The 23,955-nt window shown below is 41.2% G+C and overlaps 1 protein-coding gene across 1 annotated transcript; it reads right to left on the minus strand.

Moving 5' to 3' along the window:
- Positions 1-2: 2 nt before the first annotated feature.
- On the minus strand, positions 3-22,698 carry EIF4E3 (eukaryotic translation initiation factor 4E family member 3). Its single transcript, XM_074914086.1, has 7 exons — positions 22,534-22,698; positions 12,559-12,631; positions 9,975-10,069; positions 7,923-7,983; positions 4,607-4,673; positions 1,991-2,146; positions 3-1,449 (listed from the first exon to the last, which is right to left on the minus strand). The coding sequence occupies exons 1-7, from the start codon at positions 22,635-22,637 to the stop codon at positions 1,418-1,420; spliced, it is 588 nt and encodes a 195-aa protein (XP_074770187.1). The 5' UTR covers positions 22,638-22,698; the 3' UTR covers positions 3-1,417.
- Between the last annotated feature and the right edge of the window lie 1,257 nt (positions 22,699-23,955).

Raw genomic sequence — 23,955 nt, forward strand, 5'->3', positions numbered from 1 at the left:
TCTGGATTTTAGAAAGTTTGTTTAATTAATAACGCTCATTAACTGCACAGTTTAAATTCATAAATACAGATAAAGTTGAAAAAGAAAGTCTCAAATGTGCAATTCTTATTTTTAAATTTATTTGATTTTAATGGCTGCCTCTTAATGTACTAAAGATGTGGAAATCAGTGCAACTTGAACAGTTGCCAAACAAAAACCTCTTAAAAATGAAGTAACGCTCAGCGGAGTGTACGTTCTTCCCTACCTTGCAGCTTCTTCTTGTGAAAGGAACTACATCAATCTTTGGTAGTATATTAAAACAAACCAACAACTCAGAGAATTATTATAGACAAACGTTTACAGATTAACACTGTTTATATTCGTGTTTATATTCATATTCACACTGCAACACAAAATCTGTTTCTTTTCCGTGTTTTCTTTTGTTTTTAAAAAGGTCACTTAGGAAGTCACGATGGCTTGAAACTACATACAATGGGATCTCTCCCTTTGTACTGAAGTCAACAGCAGTTCTGACACTGACCTTTGTGGGTGCAGCCACGGGCCTAACATACTCACAGAAGTGTGAGGGATGGATCCAGTTAGTCTAATGCATTAGAAACTATTCATGACACTTTTTCATGAATATACAGAAAAATATAATAAGAAAGCATACAATATAAAAACATTAAAAAAACCCCATGCCCTCTTGAATGAGAGGGGTGTGGAGTTTGCAGGGTTTCTTACTGAAAGATGTCTCATTCTAGTCCGAACAAGGGCTCTTTTGAAATCATTACAATTAAAATTCTCGTTAAGATCATCCCACAGAGGCTTAGTCCCAGTATAAATGTGTTCTCTTTAGTCACTCCTTTAGTGAGCACTTTGCTATTTACTTTTACAGTATGTGTGCCATTGTCAGTGCAAGACCAGATTATATTGAATATTAGAATAAACGCAGTGCAATTTCTTTCTCTCTTGGGACAAAACCAGTGAGTAAATCTTAACATGATAGGAATGTTTTAAAACAAAAATTTAAAACACATTTCACCAAGCCAGTATTCCTCTACGCACAGGAAAAGCAGCATACTGTCTTTGTGCATGTCTGCATTCACCTAAGTACAGTACAGAAGAAATGAAAGCCTGCTACTTTAATGAAATAGGAACAAAACTAATCAGATTGAAAAAAAGTGGCCAAAATATCTTTTTAAAGAAGCAATGAAAAATTTAAAAAACCCAACCAAAAGTAATGAAATGCACGTTTAGCAGTCAAGGCAACTGTTTTTCCTCATCTTCCCCATTTGAAATGTTAGAAACTCAAAAGGGCCACAGTTCGTAGTACTTCTGCGGAGCTTCCAATCATCCTTCTCCTTGTCCAGACCACCTCAAAACACCAAGGAACAACGAATGAGCTTGGCACAGACTGCTCTTAATGTTTTCTCCATCAGCCTTCAAAAGCATGATGTTCTCTGTGTGCTAAGGAAAAGAGAAGGAAAAAAGAACAAAAAGAACATGTAAACTCCATCAAGGAGTGGAAAAGATTAAAAAAGAGAAGTCAACAATGTATAAAAGCAGTTAAGGAAGACACAGCATGCCAACAAGTGATCTTTGGGAACACTCTGATCTGATAATACATTTATATAGAGCCTAGAATAAGACATCCCTTAAAATCCTGAGTGTAAATGGTTCCTCTAAATGAATACTTAAATTGGACAGCATGTAGTCTTGAGAGTTATCAAGAGATTTGTCTCACTCATTTTACGAATCAGGCATATTAAACATGAAACCAAATATATTCTACAATTAAACTAAAAATATCTTATATTTTGAACGGTAGCCAACTTTTACACCGAAGGGACAAAGGCATGTATATTTTGAAGTAATAATTTTAATGCAATGAGAGACACTACATTTCCAAATGGTTAATGATGACTCAGGCAGGATATTCCCATGGAAATACCCTACCAGAATCTTGTTTCTCTAATGAAGGTGGAAATTAACAGTAAAAAATACTTACATTTATAAAACGCCACTTTAAAAGATGTGTGTGGCAGAAGTTTACGTATCTTTTCTAAAACTTTTGCTTTACTTGCTGAAGAGGCATTCACATTCCAGACTTGCACAACATCTTCACGGTCACGAATGCTGATGCTAACCCCTATTACTTCATCATCTGCACAGAAGAGGAAGCATCATTAAAGAATACTTTAAAAGTGAGACATGTCTAATTTGATACTTGTGCATTATGAAAGAGTGCCCAAAAGCTGAACAAACTGAAGAAATGAAAAAGAACAACCTCCAGTAAGGAGAATACCAATTTTCAAACCAGACAAAATAGCTACCAGAAAGAAACAAACACTGTATTTATAGAAACTATTGGAAATATTACCTCATAGTGGTTTTAATAAAGTGCCATAAGATTATTCATCTTTGCTACTAGCACTCTTATCCTTGATTAAAAAAGACTCACGAGACTCCCTTCAGTAAGGTTAGCAATATAAACGACTAAAGATAATTTACCTATAGTAATATCTATAAGCAAAAATGAGGGGGTGAGGGTGAAACAACTAAAACCCCAGGAACAGTACCTGGAGGAGATCAGACACCAGCTTTTCCAGGTTTTGCTCTCTTTTTCCTTTACATTTTGTCAAGGCAGCAATAGAAATAAAATAAAATAAAATAAAATAAAATAAAATAAAATAAAATAAAATAAAATAAAATAAAATAAAATAAAGCCCCAGTCAGGCTGCTGCTGCCAGTGTTGGTAACTCCATGCTTTGCTGAAGAAGCCCTTTTTGGTGTGAAGTTCTTGGGACACAGCTTCATGGAGAGCTCTGCCTAAGGCTGTGCCATGGCTGGGAGCAGTGGATGCCTCCAGCAGCGACCCCCACGGTGCACCTGCACCACACATCCCAAGGAAGGGGTCAGTAATGAGAATCACAGAATTATAGAATGGTTTGGGTTGGAAGGGACCTTAAAGATCATCTAGTTCCAACCTCCCTGCCATGGGCAGGGACACCTTCCACTAGATGTGGTTGCTCAGAGCCCAGCCCAGCCTGAACACTGCCAGGGAGGTGAGATGATGCAAAGGTGGCATCAAGAGCACATGGCCACGGGGAAAAGCTACCTCTACAGGCAGCAGAATATTATGTATTTGCCTAAACTGATGCTGAGACCACCCTATCAGTATAAAGGGCAGGAACACTCCCTTCTTGACACCAGCTTAATTATGCATATTAAGGATTTTGAAATGCTTATTTCAAAATGAAATATGACATTACTAGAAATGTCCCTCGGCTCAAGGATTTGAGGTTTGTATTCTGTATGTTCCAGTTCTGAAAGCTGGGAAGGAAGACAATGAGAGAAATATGCTATTTGAGAAACTCATTCAACAAAACTTTTGTAGAAAAAACAGACACCAAGGTGAATATACCAGCAGCAACATACTGCAATAAGTCTGCTCTACCATATTAGCTAGGTTTAAAAGAAACTGTTTTAACAGTTTCTGCTGGACTGCTCTGTGAGCCTGAGAGACTCAATTCTTTTCTCTGGAATTATAGAGCAGTGAAGGAACACTCCTAACAGGATATTCACCATCAGTGCAACAGCCAGTTTAATCAGATATTCATGCTTAGGAAAGAAGTAAATACGGCCAAAAGAAGTGACGGAGGAGCATCACTGAAACTGGTAAGTTAGCTGAGTGACCAGCTCCCAGAACTCCTTCCCTCTATGCCGGTGGCTCAGTAAGTTCATGATTCGCAAAAGCAAGAAACAGTTCTGTCACCAAACCTTAACGAGTTAAATGGTCACAGACTTGAACTCGCTTTTCATGACTCGGCAGCAGCACCCGATGATCTATCTTAAGCCAGCTAACATTCACAGTCCCTTCCCGGAGCCCATTTCCAAATGAAATGTGCAACCTTGCAAGCCTACAGAAGATATTTATTCTGAAAGCGACTTTGTTAAATTATTACCTCTGACCAAAATCACATGTGAGCTTCTGGATGACTTAATGCCTGTTTTCCAGTAAACCAGCAAGGTATTTTAAGAAATTTATGTAAATTCAATTACACTGAAAATCACTTTGACCTAAGCAGTACTTTTAAGTGATAATGAAAATATTGCCTCTGGGTAGAGTGCTAAACTGGGATTCAGGAGAGCCAGGCTTGTGTTGTGGCCCTGCTATGAGCTTTTAATGTCACCACAGGCAAACCTCGCAGCTTCCCTCTGCTTCAGATCTTCACTAGTGCGTCCCTGACAACTCCTAACCCTGTTAGGAGAACCAAAAGGGACCATGAGGGCTAACAGGAACATCTAATTTAGTTGCTTCCAATAGTGATAGTACAAACAGAAGTGTCATTTGGGGTTCCAGAGTCCTGGAACCATAAAATTAATATTAATCATTTAAATGCTGGCTAACAGATATTCAGTAACTAGAAAGCCTACTGGTTTCCCATGGATGCAAGCTGCTGAGCTTGAGTCTGTGCTAAGACAGTCAGAATATCATGTTCTTCTCTTAACGACAGTGGGTACAGATATAATTTCCAGCCCTGTACCCCAATTTTTGGTAGTGTTTCCATGTTCTGCATTCAAACACAATTTGTCATGCTAGCCTCAATCATTTTTAAGTTACCTGTTGCACAACAGTCTGCAAACTGCTCTCCAATAGTTGCTAATAGTAGCTCTTTCCAAACTGCAGTCTAAGGAGGGAAAAAAGAGACAGTTACTTTTACATTATTATTTTTAAAATTAACATTAGGTTTGCTAGCTCAGTTATGAATGGATTCTCTTTCTGAGGTTGTCTAGATAAAGAAGAACGTTTCTTGTAAGTACATGCTGTGTTATATAATTAATTTTTTCAATACAGTTGGAGCAAGAATTTAGACCCTGAAAATACATATTGCTACACAGAATTGTTCTAATAAATATTTTAAATATTTAACAATAAGTTTACGTTTATCTGTCCACAACTCATCCCAAATCCACTAGTTAACGTAAAGCATGAAAGTAGATTTCTTCCAAGAATTTCCCATGATAAAAGACCATAAGGCTCCACTTGAGATCATTTGTTTCTACAGAAAAGAATTACTAACCACTTTAAGTTCCTGAAAACTCTACCAGTAAATTAAATTGATTTATATTTAAACATCATCTGATTTGCCTTGACTATGAAATAGGTCTGTCTTTCTACAAATTCAGATGCTCACTAGAGAATTAAAACAGGAGGAAAAGGTATCTGACACTTTTCTTTGACTGCTAGACTAATTACACTGCTATTTGCTTTTGATGCTTGTTATCACCTAAGCCAAAGCCCATACAAAATTTTGAATGTGACTGGACCAATGTAGTGCTCCAAGGTGTGGGTTTACAGGGACAGAATATTTTATTTATTTATTGAAAGAACACATCAACATGAGTTATTTGTCTGTATCATCATAATGACTTTTTCATATACTACTCAACAGGTCAAGGGGTAACGGTTTCAAACTAAAAGAGGGCAGATTCTGACTAGGTATAAGAAAGAAATTTTTTACAGTGAGGGTGGTGTAACACTGGCACAGGTTGCCCAGAGAGGTGGTAGATGCCCCATCCCTGGTAACATTCAAGGTCAGGTTGGACAGGGCTTTGAACAACTTGATGTAGTTGAAGATGTCCCTGCTCACTGCAGTACTAGACGTCCTTTAAAGGTCCCTTCCAACCCAAATAATCTCATGATTCTGAATGTCTTTTCTGCTATATGAAGTTAGCTTAAGTTTAAGTACTATTAAAAAACTCAAGACATCATGTGCACCAGGTTAAAACACAAAGCAAGCAGCCACAAAAGATGACAAACTCATAAACTGCTTTAATGGTGGTTTCTGAGTACTCCTAAGCCATCTTCTAGAATACAAAGGATTTCTGTGACTCATTATCATGTAATCCAATGCGCCATGTAAAGCTGTGCTGTGGGAAGGACCATCTGATGCTCCCCAGGCAGGCTGAAGGCGCCAGCATGACAGTCCCTGACACGGTGCCTTCCGCCTGCCAGGGGAACAGCTCGGAGCAGAGTGGTGGGATGACCATGCACACTCACGTTACCAGGAGCAGTGCTCACTACTGCGAGTTGCCCCAACAGTCTCAAGGGGAGGAAAAACTTCACCTGGTAGTAAGCTGTTGCAGGATCAGGCTTATGAGGATCTAAAAAGTATTCCTTTTCATATTAAAAATTGGCACACAGAAGTGTGACTGTACACATGCAACAACATGTAAGTGTCAGTATTTTGTCAGTCAGTTTTTCATACCACTTGAATGACTGATATCTCTAGAAAAAACTACATTTTCCTCCCTCTACACCCTCACCAAGAGCTGCTATAGCGTATCATCTTTTTTGAGTTAGGTTTGTACAAGATGGTTCATCTTAGCCAAGGAGATGCTGTGTGCACAAGTGATGAAGAATGAAACCAGAAGATGAGAAAGAGGCATAAAGGTATTATTGATGATATTTACAGAGCCACTAAAAGATGACTGAGGTTCATCTTCAATTAAACCTTTCAGAAGTGACCTGCGACATGTGGCACATAGTTTGAGAGATCAAAAAGTAGCTTCTTTTCAAAAAAGGGGCTATCATTCAGCCTCTGAAAAACAAGGCCTCTGAGGTCCCTAAATTCACCGCCCAGTAATGCAGGCTCCCCAAACCACTCCTCACTTCTGACAATCTTCACACCTTGGATTATAAGAAGAAAAAGAAAATGTCAGTCTTTTGTGATCCCTTGGGACTGTAGGGGAGGAAAGCTGCAATTCACATACGGGGAAAAAGCCCACAGGCAAAAATCAATTAAATTTTGGCTGAAATTTCCAAGTACCATCTTTCAGCATTTAATGCCTTCTGCAAGGCTGTCACATTTTTTTGACACTTCACTTTTTGTGTTTAGAGGCCTGATCCAGAACACACTTACACATAAACACCACATGTGAGGAGGTCAAATCTCCTCACCATGACAGTTCACAGAAGTTACTCGCATGCATTTGATTAGGAATGCAAAGAGAAACCCAGTTGTTTCAGCAGGGCTAGAACAACAACATGCCTGAACGGATTTTGTCTTTCACATTTTAAAATTAAAAAAAAAAAAAGAGAGGGGACAAAAAAACTGAGCAGTACTACAGTTTCACAAGATGTACACAAGGTGATCTGACAACTCGCTGTTGCCAAAGGGGATGATCCCACTCTTCTTTTCTCCTTTACCCTCTATATCCATGAAAAAAAAAAACAAAAAACAAAAAACCCTCTCCTGGCCATACACTCAAATTAAAAATAAAATAAATAGGAGACGTTTTCTGACATCAGACTGCATTAAGCTGGCTCACAAAACTGTCCGATGAGCGCCAGTGCAAGAGGGATAAGGGGAGAATGAGCAAGATCTTCCCCCTTCCAGCGAGAGCCAGCCATGGGATGGGATTAGCTGTCAGTGGAAACAATGCCTTAGTCTGCATTTGGCTACAGAAAGTACAGCACTACTCACAGCCACACGTAGGTGCAAACAAGCGGTGCCAAGCAGAAATAGTCCTCCTGAGTTTGACAGAGAGTTTAGGAGCTTTTCAGTGAAAGTTGCACTGGACTGTGCATATGGACTTTTGACGAGCATTACGGAGGTTCTGGCTATAATTTAGCATATAATATTATCAGGAAAATATTTTTATATTTTTCTTTGTATGCCTGTAAGCAAACAGTCTTGAGAACAACGGCGATTATGAAAGACTGTGTTTCCAAATGGAAATGGAGTGTAATACTGCAGCTTGCATTTGCTTGATAATACATTGACGAGTGTTATCAAAAGCAAGAGATACAATAGTGTTTGGCTGTTGTGTTGGGTGATGTCAGAACTAAGAAGCTTTACAACAGCTTTATCAGATGGAGTTTAAAGAAACCTCCTTACTAAACAATGTCGAAGTAAAAAGTCAATATTACATACCGTACATTCTTTAAGGACCTTCATTTTCCATATACCTCCTTTGGCATTGCTTTCCTCTTCCCTGGTTGTGGAAAATAGATCAGTAAAATAAACTTTCATATCCACATCTAGATAAACCTACGTTTGGTGTTTAGTTTTCCCAGAAAAATACCATTTAAAATGCAATTACTAACTCCAGGTAGCATGACTCAAGCTATGACTTCTGACATCAGAGATAATTCTTTCATTGTTCATGAGGCGTATCTCTCAACACCTAATCCCTTTCCTAAGTTTTGTGTGTTGGAAAACACTTACGTTTTCCCTGACTACAGACCCTCTTTGAAGTGGCTGCACACTATATGGGAACAAGCCACAAAGCAATTTTTTGTTTTACTATGGTAACCTTTTATTTTGGAAAAACTCTGGCATATTTTCACAGAAGCAGCTTATTACACTCAAGTTTATCCAGTTTAACAAAAGAACATGAGAGCATTTCATTTCAGTTTTGTGACAGCTAGAAATTAATTGCCTTTATTAAAATAAAGGCTGAAGCTGCCCTGGGTCAAGGCAGACAAAACCATGAAACTGCCTCATAATGTCAAAGGCACAATGTACAAACCTGAGAGCTTCAAGCTTATTCTGTCACAATTCTTTGTATAAGATTTTAAATTAGGGCTCTAGTTTTCCTGTTAAAACTCTGTATTAGCAAAGTTTAAGGAATAACCTAAAATTAACCTTTGAAATATTTAAGCCCAGTATTCCTAAGGGTCAATGGACTTCCATAAATCCAGACAAACACTGGGCAAAGGAAAGGAAAAACTTTGGAAGGACATCTTCAAAAATCTACAGTCCTCAACTCTTAATTCAGAATTTGGTTTTCTTCCTAAAAAGAAATGCTGCAATTAGCCAGTATACCATAACTACAATCTGAGAAAAACTTCTTGGCAGTAATTGCTGAAAAGATAGCAGGTAACTGATGAGATCAATCTCTTGCAATCCCTTTCCTAAAATTCAAAATTACTTTGACAATCTTAAAATAGATGTATCATTTTTAGAAGAGGTCTTTGCATTTCACACCCCTAATAATCACTTACCAAATCAAAACTAAAAATATAAAAAAACAAACCCCAAAATATCCTCATTCTTCCTTACAAAGATATCAAGACCTGCACATGATGGCTGAGTTGATTTATACAGACACCAACATTTTTTCAAACCCAGTTTAGCTATCCTGACCAGTCACAGTATTTTTAGAAAAGTAATGTAGACCTTCAGATGCATTTCACTTGAGAAAATTGTTTCCTTCTTCCATAGATTAAGACACAAATCTCCTGTAGTAAGTCATCACCTAGTTAGACATACTACGATCAAGTTAAAGAACTCTAATACAATCACAATCCATGCAAACAATGCCAAAAAGATCAAAACTCTTCAGAAAGTTCTTAGGCTCTCTAACTGAGATGTGACAAAACTGTATTATGAAGAAGGCATGCAAAACTCAGTTTCTGAAAGGAAAACATCAATTATTTATACTTTATTCCATTACTATCCTACAATCAAGTAGGAATTTGCTGCAGTGGATCACTTCATGATGCTTTAAATTAGTTTTAATCCAAGGTATATGTGGATTTATATGCGTATGAAGCATACTTTTGCATAGGTGAAGAACATTTAAGGACCATCAGTCGTTTGCATCATTATTACACTAATTTCAGTGGAAAGAAAAAAATTTGCAAGTTAAAAATAATACAGATAGAAATTGTGTATTCTTGAACTGAAATTCAGAGTACTATTTTAATTTCTTAACTTACATCTCATAATTTAATTTCTTTCTTACATTTACGTTCAGAGATGAACAATTAAATTACAGTCTGTGTTTTTAATAAAGACTCTTTAGTACAAGTCACTTTTAAGCTTAACAAGAACCTTAGGATACTTCTTTTGTAGGTCTTTTAAGTTCAAGTGTTTGCAGGCAACAGAAACGAGACGCTCCTGTCCCACGCCTGCCTCCTTTCACCATTTCAGGTTTTTGCACTGCCCATTCCCAGAAGTGTCTAATGATAACATACGTACCAAAGCGGCCGTCTTTCTCCCCGCATTAAATGGTAACTACTTCTCAGAGGCAAATTTGTCACAGGAGGAATGTTGTTGTAGACGCTCCAGAAATCCTTAAAAAGAAAAAATACCAGTTGGAGTAACGCAAGAGAGTAAGTTTCATGCAGATTTACGTGTTCATTCTCTCTAAAACAATCACATATCCTCCTCCTAGAGAACTGGCACCTTCTATGTTATAATAAGATGCTCTGAAAAGAACTTGTTGCAATTTCACTTATATTCCTTTTTTTTTTAGATGCCATTTCTGCATAAGGTGGTTAGAGAGAAGGGAAGCAGTCAAACTGTGGGTTACATTAGAATCAAAGTCCTTAGGAATAGAGAAAAAACAAATCTGTCAAAATCAGAGTTACACTAAGTATGTCAGAACAAACTGGTACATAAAATTTTCTTAGCATATTAGCAATATATACTTATAAAAAATATTGACCTTGTTTCAGTTAGGACTAGTCTCAAACTTCATTATGATTATCTCGTTACAAAACCACCACAAACAATAATTCTCTTGAACTAAACGTCTAACTAGCAATCCAAATACTTTGTCTAGATCACAGTGAAAAGTTTCGAACAAGATGCAAAGAATCTGAGATGCACGTATTAACTGGGGGAGAAATTAGAACATCAAAGTTACCAGGAACCATGGGATTGCTTCCCAGTGTTTCCGCTGGTAAAAGCAGCAGCTGTCATACATGTTTGGGGTGGATAAAAGGCACCCAAAAGCAGTGGTGAGCAACAGGGAGGGATGACTGAAAAGATCCCAATCCCCTTTATTCTTTATCCAGCAGTTGAGAATAAGCAAGGATTTTTAAAGACTTACGTTGCATTAACCTGAAGTGATGCAATACTAAGCATTAGTGCAACTTCATTAAGTATTATCTAACACTTAATCATTAGCACAAGTTTAAAAACAAAGATTGCAACATTACATGATAAAATTTTGTGTCCCTTGGCAATTCTACCTACCAGTCATTACCATTACCCAGTCACAAGAAGAGGTGGAAGACTATTAAAAATATAAAAAATTGGTATGAAACACCCATTTCAACTCTCGTGTTCCCTGGTTGTGTGCCCAAACCCTAATACTGTCGACAGAAGTAGAAGGAGCAGAACTACACCAGCAGATGACCATGGAAATATTTGAGAGCTCTTACGTCCTAAACCATGGACTTAGTTTTTCTGGTTTTCAAACATCGTTCAGGCAGCACCAGCTGGCATCGCTCACTGACTCGCTACTGCCCATGAAGGACAGTGATGGAGCCAATGAAGATTTTGGGTTTGCTTCCCCAAGGAAGATCATATTATGTGTATGATAGCAGAGTGAGACATGCTATGGACCATGCTACTAGCTTCTGATAACCTCATCCAGATCATGAGTCTTCCCAGACGACCTGGGAAAAGTAGTTTTTTGTACTTTGAAGCCCAACCTGATGAGAAGAAAACCAAATTTTTCAACCAATAAAACCTAATCATTTAAATAATGAAGGCTAGATTCAGAGTGGGAAAACAGGTAATACCAGATACTGTGTACACCAGCCCACAGTCTCAAGCTGTCCTTTTTTCAACAAGAACCATTGCAGTCCACTTGGAAACAAACCCAATTCTGTTGTCAACTTCAACTTCAGGTTGTCACTTCATTGCATGACCAGTGGGGACATTCTGCTGACACGGAGAGGTGAGAGGCAAGCTCTTCCAAGAGTCTGCAGGACACCTCCATCCTTTATGCCAAAGACTGATAAGCTCATCTCCAGAAAATTCCAAAAACCAATTAATTTCTTAGGCCAATAAGCTGGGAAGAAACATCTTGTGCAATGTAACAAGTTGTGCAGATGTTAATGAGAATGATTTAAAACTTCAGTAGACCACTATGGCTGGGCTCCTTCAAAGAAAAAGTTTTGGCATTACCTTAGCATTTCAGAAATTTAGCGAACCAGAGTCAGCTTAGAATTAAGGTGAGACAAATACCAATTCACTACATTTCACGCTAACGGTGGTATTAAAACAGAAATGCAATTTTACTTGCAAGAGATGCCCCCTGCTTGGCACTAACAGACAATATGGAGATACATGCAGAATTTCCCATTGCCGCAATTGCATGATTTAAAAGTACTTAAATTCAAGTCCGTTTGCTAGATTATTTTTTTTTTTTAATTCATGCTCAAGGAGAGAAAGAAGAAAAAAACCCACAAGCTGTAATTTTTGTGTAATGATTTTTTTGTATTTTAAAAAATGGAGAAAAAGCAGGAAAAAACTTTAAAATGCCTCAAGTGTAACAACCCAGTAGAGGCATAAGTGGAAACTCGGGAAAGTCTAAGGAAGGGGCTTGCCAGATCAATCCAATATGCTTCCTCTTTTCCTGGCCTGCAAACTCAAATGAAATTCAAACAACCACCAAGCAATGCCACACACAACCAACAACATTCATGTTTCATACCACAAGTAAGCAAAGCCGCGAGCGTGACTCATCCATAGGAGGAAAAATTTAACTTAAGGTGTGAAATTACATTAATAATGTGTGCAACTCCTACAGCAAAGCTATACACCTTACCTGTACTGTTTGTACTGTATAAATCTTCTTCAAATTTGATGCACACTCAGCCGCTGTTGTACCAGGAAGTGACCTTGAAAAGAAAGTAGAGATTAGTATTTATTTTATCAAAGGGGGAGAAGGGAGATGGATGGGGAAAGTGAATCACAAGTGTGAAGTTGAAATATTTACACGTCAAAGTTGCATAATAAATTCCAATTACTGTGAATCATTTAAAGACAGGAATTCAAGAGCTTTTATACTTTTGAATAAATGAAGATTCACCGGGTATTTTGTGAAGTATTTTGATGAAAAGGAGTTTTAAACCAAGAATAACTGTGCTCCTAACGGCCACCCCACACCCTCCTGCTAGCGGGCATCGAAAAAAATTCCGCGGTCCCAAAGGGCTGAGCTACCGGCCAGGGACCGCCAGCGCTCCTGAAAATAAATAAATAAATAAATAAATAAATTTTAAAAAAAAAAAATCAGCGGCGGAGTTCATGGAGTGACTGTGCGCCACTAGGGGGCGCCAGTGGGCGGGCGGCGGGCGGGAAGATGGGGGCTGAGGGGAGGGAGATGGGGGGCTGAGGGGAGGGAGGGAGATGGGGGGGCTGAGGGGAGGGAGATGGGGGGGCTGAGGGGAGGGAGGGAGATGGGGGGGCTGAGGGGAGGAGGGAGAGGGGGGGCTGAGGGGAGGAGGGAGATGGGGGGGCTGAGGGGAGGGAGGGAGATGGGGGGGCTGAGGGGAGGGAGATGGGGGGCTGAGGGGAGGGAGGGAGATGGGGGGGCTGAGGGGAGGGAGATGGGGGGCTGGGGGGAGGAGGGAGATGGGGGGCTGAGGGGAGGGAGGGAGATGGGGGGACTGAGGGGAGGGAGATGGGGGCGCTGAGGGGAGGGAGGGAGGGAGATGGGGGGCTGAGGGGAGGGAGGGAGATGGGGAGGCTGAGGGGAGGGAGGGAGATGGGGGGCTGAGGGGAGGGAGGGAGATGGGGGGCTGAGGGGAGGGAGATGGGGGGCTGAGGGGAGGGAAATGGGGGGCTGAGGGGAGGGAGGGAGATGGGGGGGGCTGAGGGGCCCTGTGAGCACCGCGGTCACCCCCACAACAATCTCCTGGGTACCCCCGAGTGGGAGGGACGCGCCCGTGGGCTGACGGGGTGACCAGGACAGCTCGCCCTCCTGTGAGCCATATCCCCACACACATCCAGGAAACCGCCAAAACTTCAGGCGGTTCTCCCACCAACAGCATTTATTTCTTGCCTTACGACCACTCCCCACAAAGCCAAGAGGTCCGTGGGTTGGTTCCATTGCCAGACCTCAGAGTTACAGTAATTCACCTGTTTAAACAAAATATTTTACAAAATACCTGGTATTAATTTATTCAAAAGGATAAACCGAGCTTCTCTAGCTCACCCCCATACTGACTACTCCCAACGCCCATCCGGAGCCTCTCCCTTTAGGCACACACAGCACTGACTGTACCCCATCATCTTAAAGGTCTTTTCCAGCCTAAAAGATTCTATGATGCTATTTATAACCTTCATCACGACTCCTCAGTGCATGTGACGTGGCACGGTGCATCCACATCCTCAGACATCACCAGCTCCTGTCACTGCACTAATAGCACATCGCAACACCCAGCTTACAATTCCCAGGCACAATCTGGGGGGAACGAGGTCAAAATTGCTAAGGCACATTCAATTGGTTTCGAACTGGAAATGTTTCTTTTTCCACCTCAGAAGTTGAAGTAGGATTTCTAAAGAAAAGTGAAGATCAAAGACAAAGCAACCTCCCACTGCATCTCAGAAGATGAAACAAAAATGTGTAAAATTACTAAACCTGAAAACAGAAGCAACAGAGCAGATTTAAGGAAACGGGAGAAAACATTTGTTGCTCAGGTACCTGCTGAAGAAGGGATAAGGGCAAACCAGATCTCACTAACCATCCCGTCCATGTGGCTCTTTGCCCTGATACATCTGATCAGCATGAAATACATCCAGGAAAACACTAAAGTAACTCTCAGTTGTTACAGATATAATTCAGGCTCTGGGGCAAAAACTAGATATTCATGTAAAGGAAGAAATTTAATATGCAAAAATACTGAAACAGCTTCACATCTTCAAAACTAACAATAGCTCCAAGGTTTTTTGAGGGTTCCTATCAAAATAAGTTACTTTAAAAATACATACAAAACCAGCAAAGAAATCCCTCTCAACTTTTTCAGTATAGAACAAGCTAGCACCTACTTTACTATTTGTTAATCACTAGACCTAAGAGTACATTGCAACAGTGGGACTGATGAGAAAACAGTGTTACATGTCCATATCTCAAAAAATCACTGTAACTAGTGGTTATAAAAACAAACAAACAAACCCCCAACAAACAAGAAATTGCTATGGTGCAAATTCTAGTCCTGTGGTTCATGAACTATGAAAAGTCCCATGGAAAAACTGATAACTTGAAAACAAGAACAAACAAAATTTTCATTAATGTGCTCAAAAGGAATTATCGTAGTAAGGTTTGGGGTTGGGGTTTTTTATGTTTTGTTTGATTGTTTTTTCTTATAGTCAGCATTAAAGAACACAGTATTTAACAGAAAAAGAGTCAGTCAGATGCCTTTTGAATGCACAAAAATAAGGTAGTAAGTTAAAACTATCAGGTAATAAAGTTTTTCAAGGTTTGTCAGTAGGGAGTAGTGGATTTGCAACAAACCACCTCTTGTTTTTCCCTTGTTGCTGACAGAAGTAGCACCTCTCTACTAACACTTTGTTTCATGTATCATAGAACACAAACAGGCAATATCTGAGATAACTTTGCCTCTTGTCTCACACCACTGACCAAGGAATTACTTCTCTTGGGCACTACAGTTTGCTAACTTAGCAGTCACCAGCGCATATGGGGTTAACTTTGCTGTACAACATAGAGTAGCATCGCTCTCTGAACTCACACTGCCACAGAGATGCTTCAATAGTAAGATCTACTCAAATAAAAGATTAAAATCTATTCTCAAACGACAGCCTTCAAAGGTTATCTAGGTAATCATAGTAGTGATTTAGCAAATTCAATGCCATTTAGATGAGTAGCTAAGACAGACAGACAGAATATTCCACTCTGAGGTTATAAAATGGTTCACTTTGATAGTTCCAAATAACATTTTCCAGAAAAACTATGTGATCAGCTGGCAGAAAACACCAACCAACCAGCAAATTACCCATTTTAAAAGTTAAGGTGAGTGACCATTTATTGCTAGTAACCTGCCTGGCAAGTGCTCCATGCCCACAAGGGTACACAGCATTATCTCAGCCTTTCACCCAGCTCTGGAAAGTGTCAGTGATTTATGGGCATGATCATGAACCCACAAACTTTTTTATTAAAAAAACTCAAACAAAAAACAAAGTATTGAAAGGACTGCAAATGAGAAAATGATGACACGCATCAATTTAAAAGTTCAGGATCATTTGCTGCAGAAATTACACCTGCACAAATTTGGTTTAATGGATGAGTATAAGGCAGACGGTATTTTAATCACAGACAGACAGAAGGAAAAAGCCCAGAATTACAGACTGCTGACAAATCTGAACTGCAGTGTTTCTGTGATAGGCACTATACTGGGTCTGCATGGCAAGGGTTTGGTAGCGAGGGAGCTACAGGGATGGCTCTGTGAGATGGACCTGCTGCTAGCCAAGGCCAAGCCCATCAGCAATGGTGGTAACACCTCTGTGACAACATATTTAAGAAGGAGAAAAAATAACTTTGGGAAAGCAATTGCAGGTGAAGATAGGAGTGAGAATATGCAAGAGAAACAGCTCTGCAGACACCCCGGTCAGTGCAGGAGGGGCAGGAGGTGCTCCAGCATGGAGCAGAGATTCCCCGGCAGCCCGCGGTGCAGCCCCTGGCGAGGCAGCCGTGCCCTGCGCCCAGGGAGGGTCATGGAGGAGCAGATTCCACCTGCAGCCCGGGGAGGAGCCCAGGCCAGAGCAGGGGGTGCCCGAAGGAGGCTGTGACCCCTGGGAAGCCCACGCTGGAGCAGGTTTACTGGCAGGACTGTGACCCCGGGGGGACCCACGCTGGAGCAGTTCGGGAAGAGCTGCGGCTCGTGGGAAGGACTCACGCTGGAGCAGTTTGTGCAGGACTGTCTCCTGTGGGAGGGACCCTGGAGCAAGGGAAGAGTGTGAGGAGTCCTCCCCTGAGGAGGAAGGAGCAGCAGAGACAACGGGTGATGAACTGACCCCGATCTCCATCCCCTTCCCCCCTGCACCGCTGGGAAGGGACAGACTAGAGAAATTAGGAGCAAAGCTGAGCTCAGGAAGAAGGGAGGGGTGGGGGGGAAGGTGTTTTAAGTTTTTATTTCTCATTATCCTACTCTGTTTTGATTGGCAATAAATTAAATTAATTTTCCCCAAGTAGAATCTGTTTTGCCCGTGACAGTAATTGCTGAGTGATCTCCCTGAGCTTATCCCCACCCACAGGCCTTTCGTTATATTCTCTCCCCTGTCCAGCTGAGGGGGGGTGATAGAGCAGCTTTGGTGGGCACCTGGCGTCCAGCCAGGGCCAACCCACCACAGCTACCCATCAAGTCAGAAGATCAACACAGATGGCAACTGAAGGGGTTTTGTGCCTTGAAACCCATGAAATTATTATTCTGGTTTTTTTAACTGAGTACACAGAGTAAGTTTAAATTAAGTTAGCAGAAATGGCAGATAACTTCTGAGTGAAGAAATCTGCAGAAATTTCTACTTCTGCAACTCTTTCAACGAACACACTATAAGCCAGGAGTAGCAAGATAATTGTGTAAAAATCCCAATACACATCCTGCTACAAAACAAGAACCCTGCAAATACTGACCCTCGAAATGAAGCCATTACAAGATTCCTCCCTTTTGAATAATTTTACCGCCATCAACAATGAAATCAATCCGATATGCCATACTAAACTGTCAACTATTGCCATGGTGAACAATTAATTTCCAAATAACTCAACAGGCCCTGCAAATTCCCAGGAGCACACTAACAGAAGACATGGGTCCCAGCATCAGCCAGGCACTGACAGCTCTTCTGAGGATGGAGATCCTTGGTCTACTGCCACACCACTTACAGATGCACATCTGGGTTCCCCATGGAGAGTCTGCACATAAAATATTCAACAGTTCTCCTGGTCTGCCTGTTGTGTGCCCTGTGATGCCACTTTTCTGTATCTTCAGAATCTTTATGTGAGAAATTTTAGTGCAATATCAGGAATATTCCATTATTCCTAGTCAGGCCAGACCCACCATGCAGCATCTCACAGTAAAGCGCATGGGCGTCAAATAAAGCTGGAACATGGAACCAAGAAAAACCTATGTGAACTGAATCCTAATGTCAGCTTGTTTCACTACTCCTTCATTATTCCAGCATGAATAAAGAACAAAGGATGCAAAGATAAATTCCATTGTTTTATCCATGAATAAACCTCCAGGTGGTTGTGCTTATGTTAATGTCTGGTGCTGAACTGTGGCTCTTCTGTTTCCCTGCAAAGAATTAAGGACAGAAGTTTTTTCATATGTGCTCACACTGGCCTTTGTTTCTCAGCGGGAATCTCATCGTGACTTTAGCGGGAGCTTTAAAAGCTGCCAAGCACTTCTGAAAATACCCCTGTAAGTACTTAGCTGCAACTGCTTTTGTTATAAATAAGCAAAATATTTACTTACAAAGCATAAACTCAAAAACATGCTGTGGCAACTAAACAAATCTGGTAATCCATTCTGAATACAAAGACTGATTTCAAGCCATCAAAGCCTGTCAAAATGCATTTACCGGGTTGAACATTCTTGTAATATTAACCATCATTTTTCATTGTAAGCCACCTACTCATAAGCTTTAATAGATTAAATAGATGATCTGAGATAAATAAGATTTTGCTATAGGGAAGAAGGGAAATGATCAGGTTTAGTTTCCAATATCTGATGTGTTCAGTTATGAAGATTCACTATTATTATGAAAATGGTTCAGTTATCAGAATTTATCTATCAAACTTTATTTATATAGAACTCATCAGTATAACATGGAGAGAGAAAAATCAGCACATAAGGATAATATGTTTATGCAATAAGATTTCCATTTTCCTGGAATAGACTAATAATATTGCATTATATTTGACAACATTTACAAGCATATTCTTCCCCTCACCAAGACACAGAAGAGTTAAACTGTTCTTGCGATGGAAACAAAACTGCCTAAAAAGCACCTTTAGGAGTCAGGCAGGCCAGCCATAATCCTGCAACGTGATCTGCCCTGCTGCACACTCAGACATCCATGGAAGCCAGCACATCTTTGACAAGGTTTGTCTAGAAATGGGACTTCTGTACTAGGGCTTTGTGCAACGTGTGCTCAATTTCTGATATCCCTGATTTGTACAGAAGGGTACTGGTATTTTCCTCACTGTTGACTGAAAGCAGTCCCTGTCAGCAATGCTGGCGGCTCAGATGCAGTTAGATCTTCAAAAAATGGCTTTTTGCAAGGATGTGCAACACCTTCATTATCGCATGGGCACGCACACACATTGGACCAAAAACTGTTACTTCTGACAAAACCTCCACCTTCTCATCGTGAGGCTGAACACTCAGACAGCTACTAGTTCTAGCATATTCCTTCTGTTCTCTCAGTAGGAAAAGGCTTACTTGGTGTAGCATTAAACATAAGAGGGCATACAGTACCCAGGCTACATGACAGCCATGATTTGCAAGGTTTACAAAGTAGAACATTTGCATCATGTCCACATGTACATCAAAAAGCATAATCAGCTTCACCACTTCATATTTACACAAAGATCACAACCAGACCCAAAACACCAAATCCCATTAAGGGATGGTTTCAAGTGCCTAACATGGCTTGTTATCCAGGACATCCCAGCCTTTGGTGGTCATTTCACTTGACTTTTCCTTTTGCACAACCCCCTGTTGAATGTGCTACACAACATGAATATAGTGACCAGATTTATAATCCTTGTTTTTAATTTGTTATAGTCAGTGACGCATATTGACTCTTTGTTGTAAAAAAAAAAAAAAAATATCGAAAGACTACACAGTGTAGCAAAAACTAGGAAGGCGATCTTTAATTTCAAAGTCAGAGGCCACTGTAAGCAGGACCCTGCACCAATCCAGAGCCTCACCAAGATAAACACAAGTGTGAAAAGCCACCAGCATGAATCAGCTTCCCAAGGTGGCACCAAAGGCATCTGCAAGACTTGCTGAAGTTCCCCATGCCCTGTAATATCACTGCATGCAGAAGTACCATGAATGAGACATAGAGGTATGAACTTGGAAACCTGCAGAATGGAAAAGTGAAACAGCACATCTAAATGCCTGGTTCCAGCACTTTTAGCACATGACCTTAAAACATTTTAACGGTTAAAAAGGAAATCTTGTTTCTCTTAAGACAAAAACACTTGACAGCTTCTCTGCCGCCTTCTCTGAAACAGCTGACCTGCGAACATTTGAAGATCATAGATGGGATCTTATTGGTCAAACTGGTGAACAATATCCTCCCAAACACTTCCGTCACGCTCACTTTCCTAAAGCATATATGGGGTAAGATACAAGAGAGCAGTATCAGATGGTTACTATTTCAGACACACATACCAAGAAAGGCTTAGCACTTACGGGAAATGCAGATGCCCTGTGACACATGTGAGATAATGGCAATGAACCAGAACCTGGTCACAGGATCCCAGCCTCCAGATGTTAAGCCTGTGCCAAGGCATTCACAGAAATGAGTGCTGATGTAGATAAAACAAAGGCATTTACTTCTAAAGCAGGAGATGTATCGAGTGACACTATGATAAAAGCAAGGTCGTGAACCCCATGAGAATCACTTGGTAGCATATCACTAGTTGCTATAGGAAGTACTGCTTAGTTGATGGATATTTATTTGAACAGTGTGGCTTAATGAAAAGATACATTTTGGAGATGTTAAAATGTATGTCATGGATCTCTCTCACAGTAATTTAATAGAAAAAGATAACCACATATCCATCTCAACATCTATTTATCTTTAAGTGTCACTTCTTCCTGCTTTTCAGTCCAAGTACAGGGTAAACTAGTAGCAGTCAAAAATCAATACCATCTTATGAGGAAACCACTGCTCCACACCATACACTACTGAAGTAAGTTAAAAAAGTAATTTTCTATGGGAAGTCCATCCTATACAAGCCTAAGCAATGATCCCTCCATCAAATCCACATGGGTATACCGATAAATGTCACAGCCACTTCTGTGGGACTGTGCAGAGACACATGAACCTCCACACGCTGCAGTAAATTAAGTTCATGGTTGTATCTCGTGTGTGCTTTTTAATGCCTTAAATGGTTTTTAAATGTGTGAAGCATGCCTTGTTTGCTGTCATTTTTGTTCCCTGCCGTTATTCTATCACTGTTGCTGGTAAACAAAATACAGAGTTTTGTGTATATATGGTCCCACTTTTTTTTCCTTACACATACACTCTTGGTTTTCGAAGTTCAGTAACAATACTACCTAATTAAATGCACTTATATGGGATCAGGAAGAAGACAAAGAAAAAAATCTATAGAATAACAATTTCAAGAATCTAAATCACACTGGAACCAAGACTTAGGAAAAATAAAAAAATCATGATGCAACTCAGGAACTTGAAATGGATTTTAACTTCTGACGCTGATTATAAAAGATAGACATGCTATCTCCACATGGCTTGTGTAAACAAACAGATCTGGATGGTAGCTTGCTTAAACAGCAGTCCAAATGGTGCTTTTTAAAAACAAACAGAAAACACAACTTGGATCCTGAACCTGACCATAACTACATCATGAGTTCAAAAGCCTTAACCAGAATTTGTGGGTTTATTTATAAGATTTGATTTGCAGGACTGGAGAATATTTTGGTTCTTTCAATAGTTTCTTGCTATTTCATGAGTTGAAAAGTCACCAAAAAAAAAAAAAAAATATTATTTTACCAATAACATGAGGCAGTATGTTCAGTGACAGAAAGGTTTATAAAGGAAAGAAATTTCCCTCTGGAGCAGGGGGAGAGAAGAAATACAACAGAAAATTGAGAAAAGGGAGATGTAGAAGACTAAAAGCAAGATGCCAGAAAATACTAGAAAAACAATATCAGATTCTGGTTTTAAACTTTCTATTTCAGTTTTTACTTTGACACTTTTCCCCCTATGCCCAGCTGTATGCACCACAGGGGTGAGCTCCCTTGGCAGCACCTTTCCATGACCATTAGAGACCAAAACTTCAAGCACATGAAATGTAATACAAACAGTGCAGTTAGTAAGTTTTAGCTAATCTTTCAAACCAGATCACTTAAGATTTTAAGAACTGATTACTGAATGGTTTGGGTTGGAAGGGACCTTAAAGATCATCCAGTTCCCACCCCCCTGCCCTGGGCAGGGACACCTTCCACTGGACAACGTTGCTCAAAGCCCCGTCCAACCTGGCCTTGGTCATCCACAGGATCATCTCCTGATCATCTAGAGGAGTCAAACCTAACTACTGAAGAGTTATAAAATCTGACATATCACGGCCGAGTCGGTGGGACTCGGGCCATCAGGGACAGCCCGGCGATGTACAAACACTGCAGCAGCAAAGCATAACCTTTAGCCTTCTATTTCTGGGGCTTGCAAGCGTCACATCTAAATTTAGAATTTAAACCACTACCGACGTTGCCCGAATCCGTTGAACTACAAAACCGAAAGTGTTTCCAAACCCGATTTCATTAACTACCTCCCAGAAAACGCTAACGCTCCCCCTCAGCGGGGAAGAGACGTAACCGGCCGCCACACAGGCACTTTTCCCATCTGCAGCGCAAGATTCATTTCCCGCTGTCCAATCTGTTCGACGAGCGAAGCTGATGAAGAGCAGAGATGCCTTCGACAGGCGGCTTTTGGGGGGGTTCCCCCTCTCTAAGCTCCCCGCCGCACCCCACCCGGGTCGCCCCGTCCCGCAGGGCTGTTGCCGTCCGCGCCCCCCCCCGGCCCCACTCACTTGTCCAGCCAGAAGGTCCAAGGCGAGTGGAGCCGTAGCCCCGTCGGCTCGGGCGCTTGCCCGCCCCGGCCGCCCGCCGCCCGCTCGGGGGGGCTGAGCGCCATCTCCCTGGCCGGGGCGGGGGGGCGAGGGGCGGGCCGGGACGCGGGGAGGGGACAAGGGACGCCGCGGGGGTGGGGGAGAGCCGGGCAAGGGGAGGGACGCGGAGAAGAGGGGTGGAGGGGGTGAGAGCAAGGGGACTCGGGACAGGGGAGGGACACGACGGCAGGGAGGGGAAGGGACAGATCCGCGGGCCCCAGGGAGTGATGGGAGGGACAGACGGACAAGGGGGTCACACTGATGGTGACAGCGATGGACGTGGCCAAGGGCCCACCAGAGGGCACGGGTGGCTCCAGGAAGGGGCCCTGGTCCAGGCCCAGCATATGTGCTCGCCCCCACCCACGTCTCTGCGCCCCCCGCGGGGCACAGCAAAAGGGAGACCGTGATCTGGTCCCTCAGACCTCTGCGAGGACCCCCGGCCATGAGGCGCTGGGTACCCCACGGGTACCATCCTGCGCCGAGCACCCTTCTCTGCACATTCACGGGTCACACCACAGACCTGACGACTGACTGGGGCTGCCTTTCTGAAGGAAATAACCTTCAGGCTCAGTTTGGCTTGGCAATGCTGACCAGAAAACTAAATCTCTCTAAAACCCCAAGTTTTAGGACACAAACCCCTTGTGTGTTCACAAGATGGAGGGATGAGTACCATGCAAACTGACCATGGATGGAGACAATAACACATGGAACCTTTCCAGGCTTGGGGGGGGGAATAATTTATCTATCTCATCTTCTCTACTGCCTATTTAATTTACATGCTTGGTTTTATAGGGAGATGTTCCTCATAATCCAGCATGGACATGTGCTAAAAACCTCACATTATTTTTATAATAGTATTTTTTAAATTAAGATTCTCCCCAGTGGGACTATGCACAGTAGTAAAGTTAAACACCCACATAAGTGATAGCAGGATCAAAGACCATGAATCACAGAGGTTTCCTTGCAAGCACATTTAGTAGGATGAATAATTTTATATAGACTTCATCCTAAAAGAAAAATCAATAAAGACACACTCCTTTAAAGAAATAAAAATCTAACCGTAAGAAAGGGCAGAGATCACCCATAAAAAGCAGTCTGTACGGTGACAATGAAGAAACAAGAAAAGTTAATGATTATGTTGTACAGATGGAAAATGCTAACTGCTAAGGCAAATTAAATAAGATCTGGAAAACCAGTTGTACCATCTCCTGCAATTTAATTTACTCCTCTTTAAATAGAAGGCAAGATAATGACCATTTGGGAGAGATTGAAATCTAAAAATTCATTGGTATGCCCACTCTAAGCGTTTTCTATTTTAATGGTGAGCCCACCAAAAATGTTAAT

The sequence above is a fragment of the Athene noctua genome, chromosome 10 (assembly GCF_965140245.1).
Source record: "Athene noctua chromosome 10, bAthNoc1.hap1.1, whole genome shotgun sequence".
Classification (NCBI taxonomy): Eukaryota; Metazoa; Chordata; class Aves; order Strigiformes; family Strigidae; genus Athene; species Athene noctua.

Excerpts from the sequence above, each read along its gene's own strand:
- EIF4E3 (XM_074914086.1), bottom strand. The coding sequence starts at position 22,637 with ATGGCGCTCAGCCCCCCCGAGCGGGCGGCGGGCGGCCGGGGCGGGCAA. Across the intron at positions 7,984-9,974 it reads GGAGAAAGACGGCCGCTTTG|GGAAGAGGAAAGCAATGCCA; the intron begins GTACGTATGTTA and ends TTCCACAACCAG. Across the intron at positions 2,147-4,606 it reads TGCAGACTGTTGTGCAACAG|ATGATGAAGTAATAGGGGTT; the intron begins GTAACTTAAAAA and ends TCTTCTGTGCAG.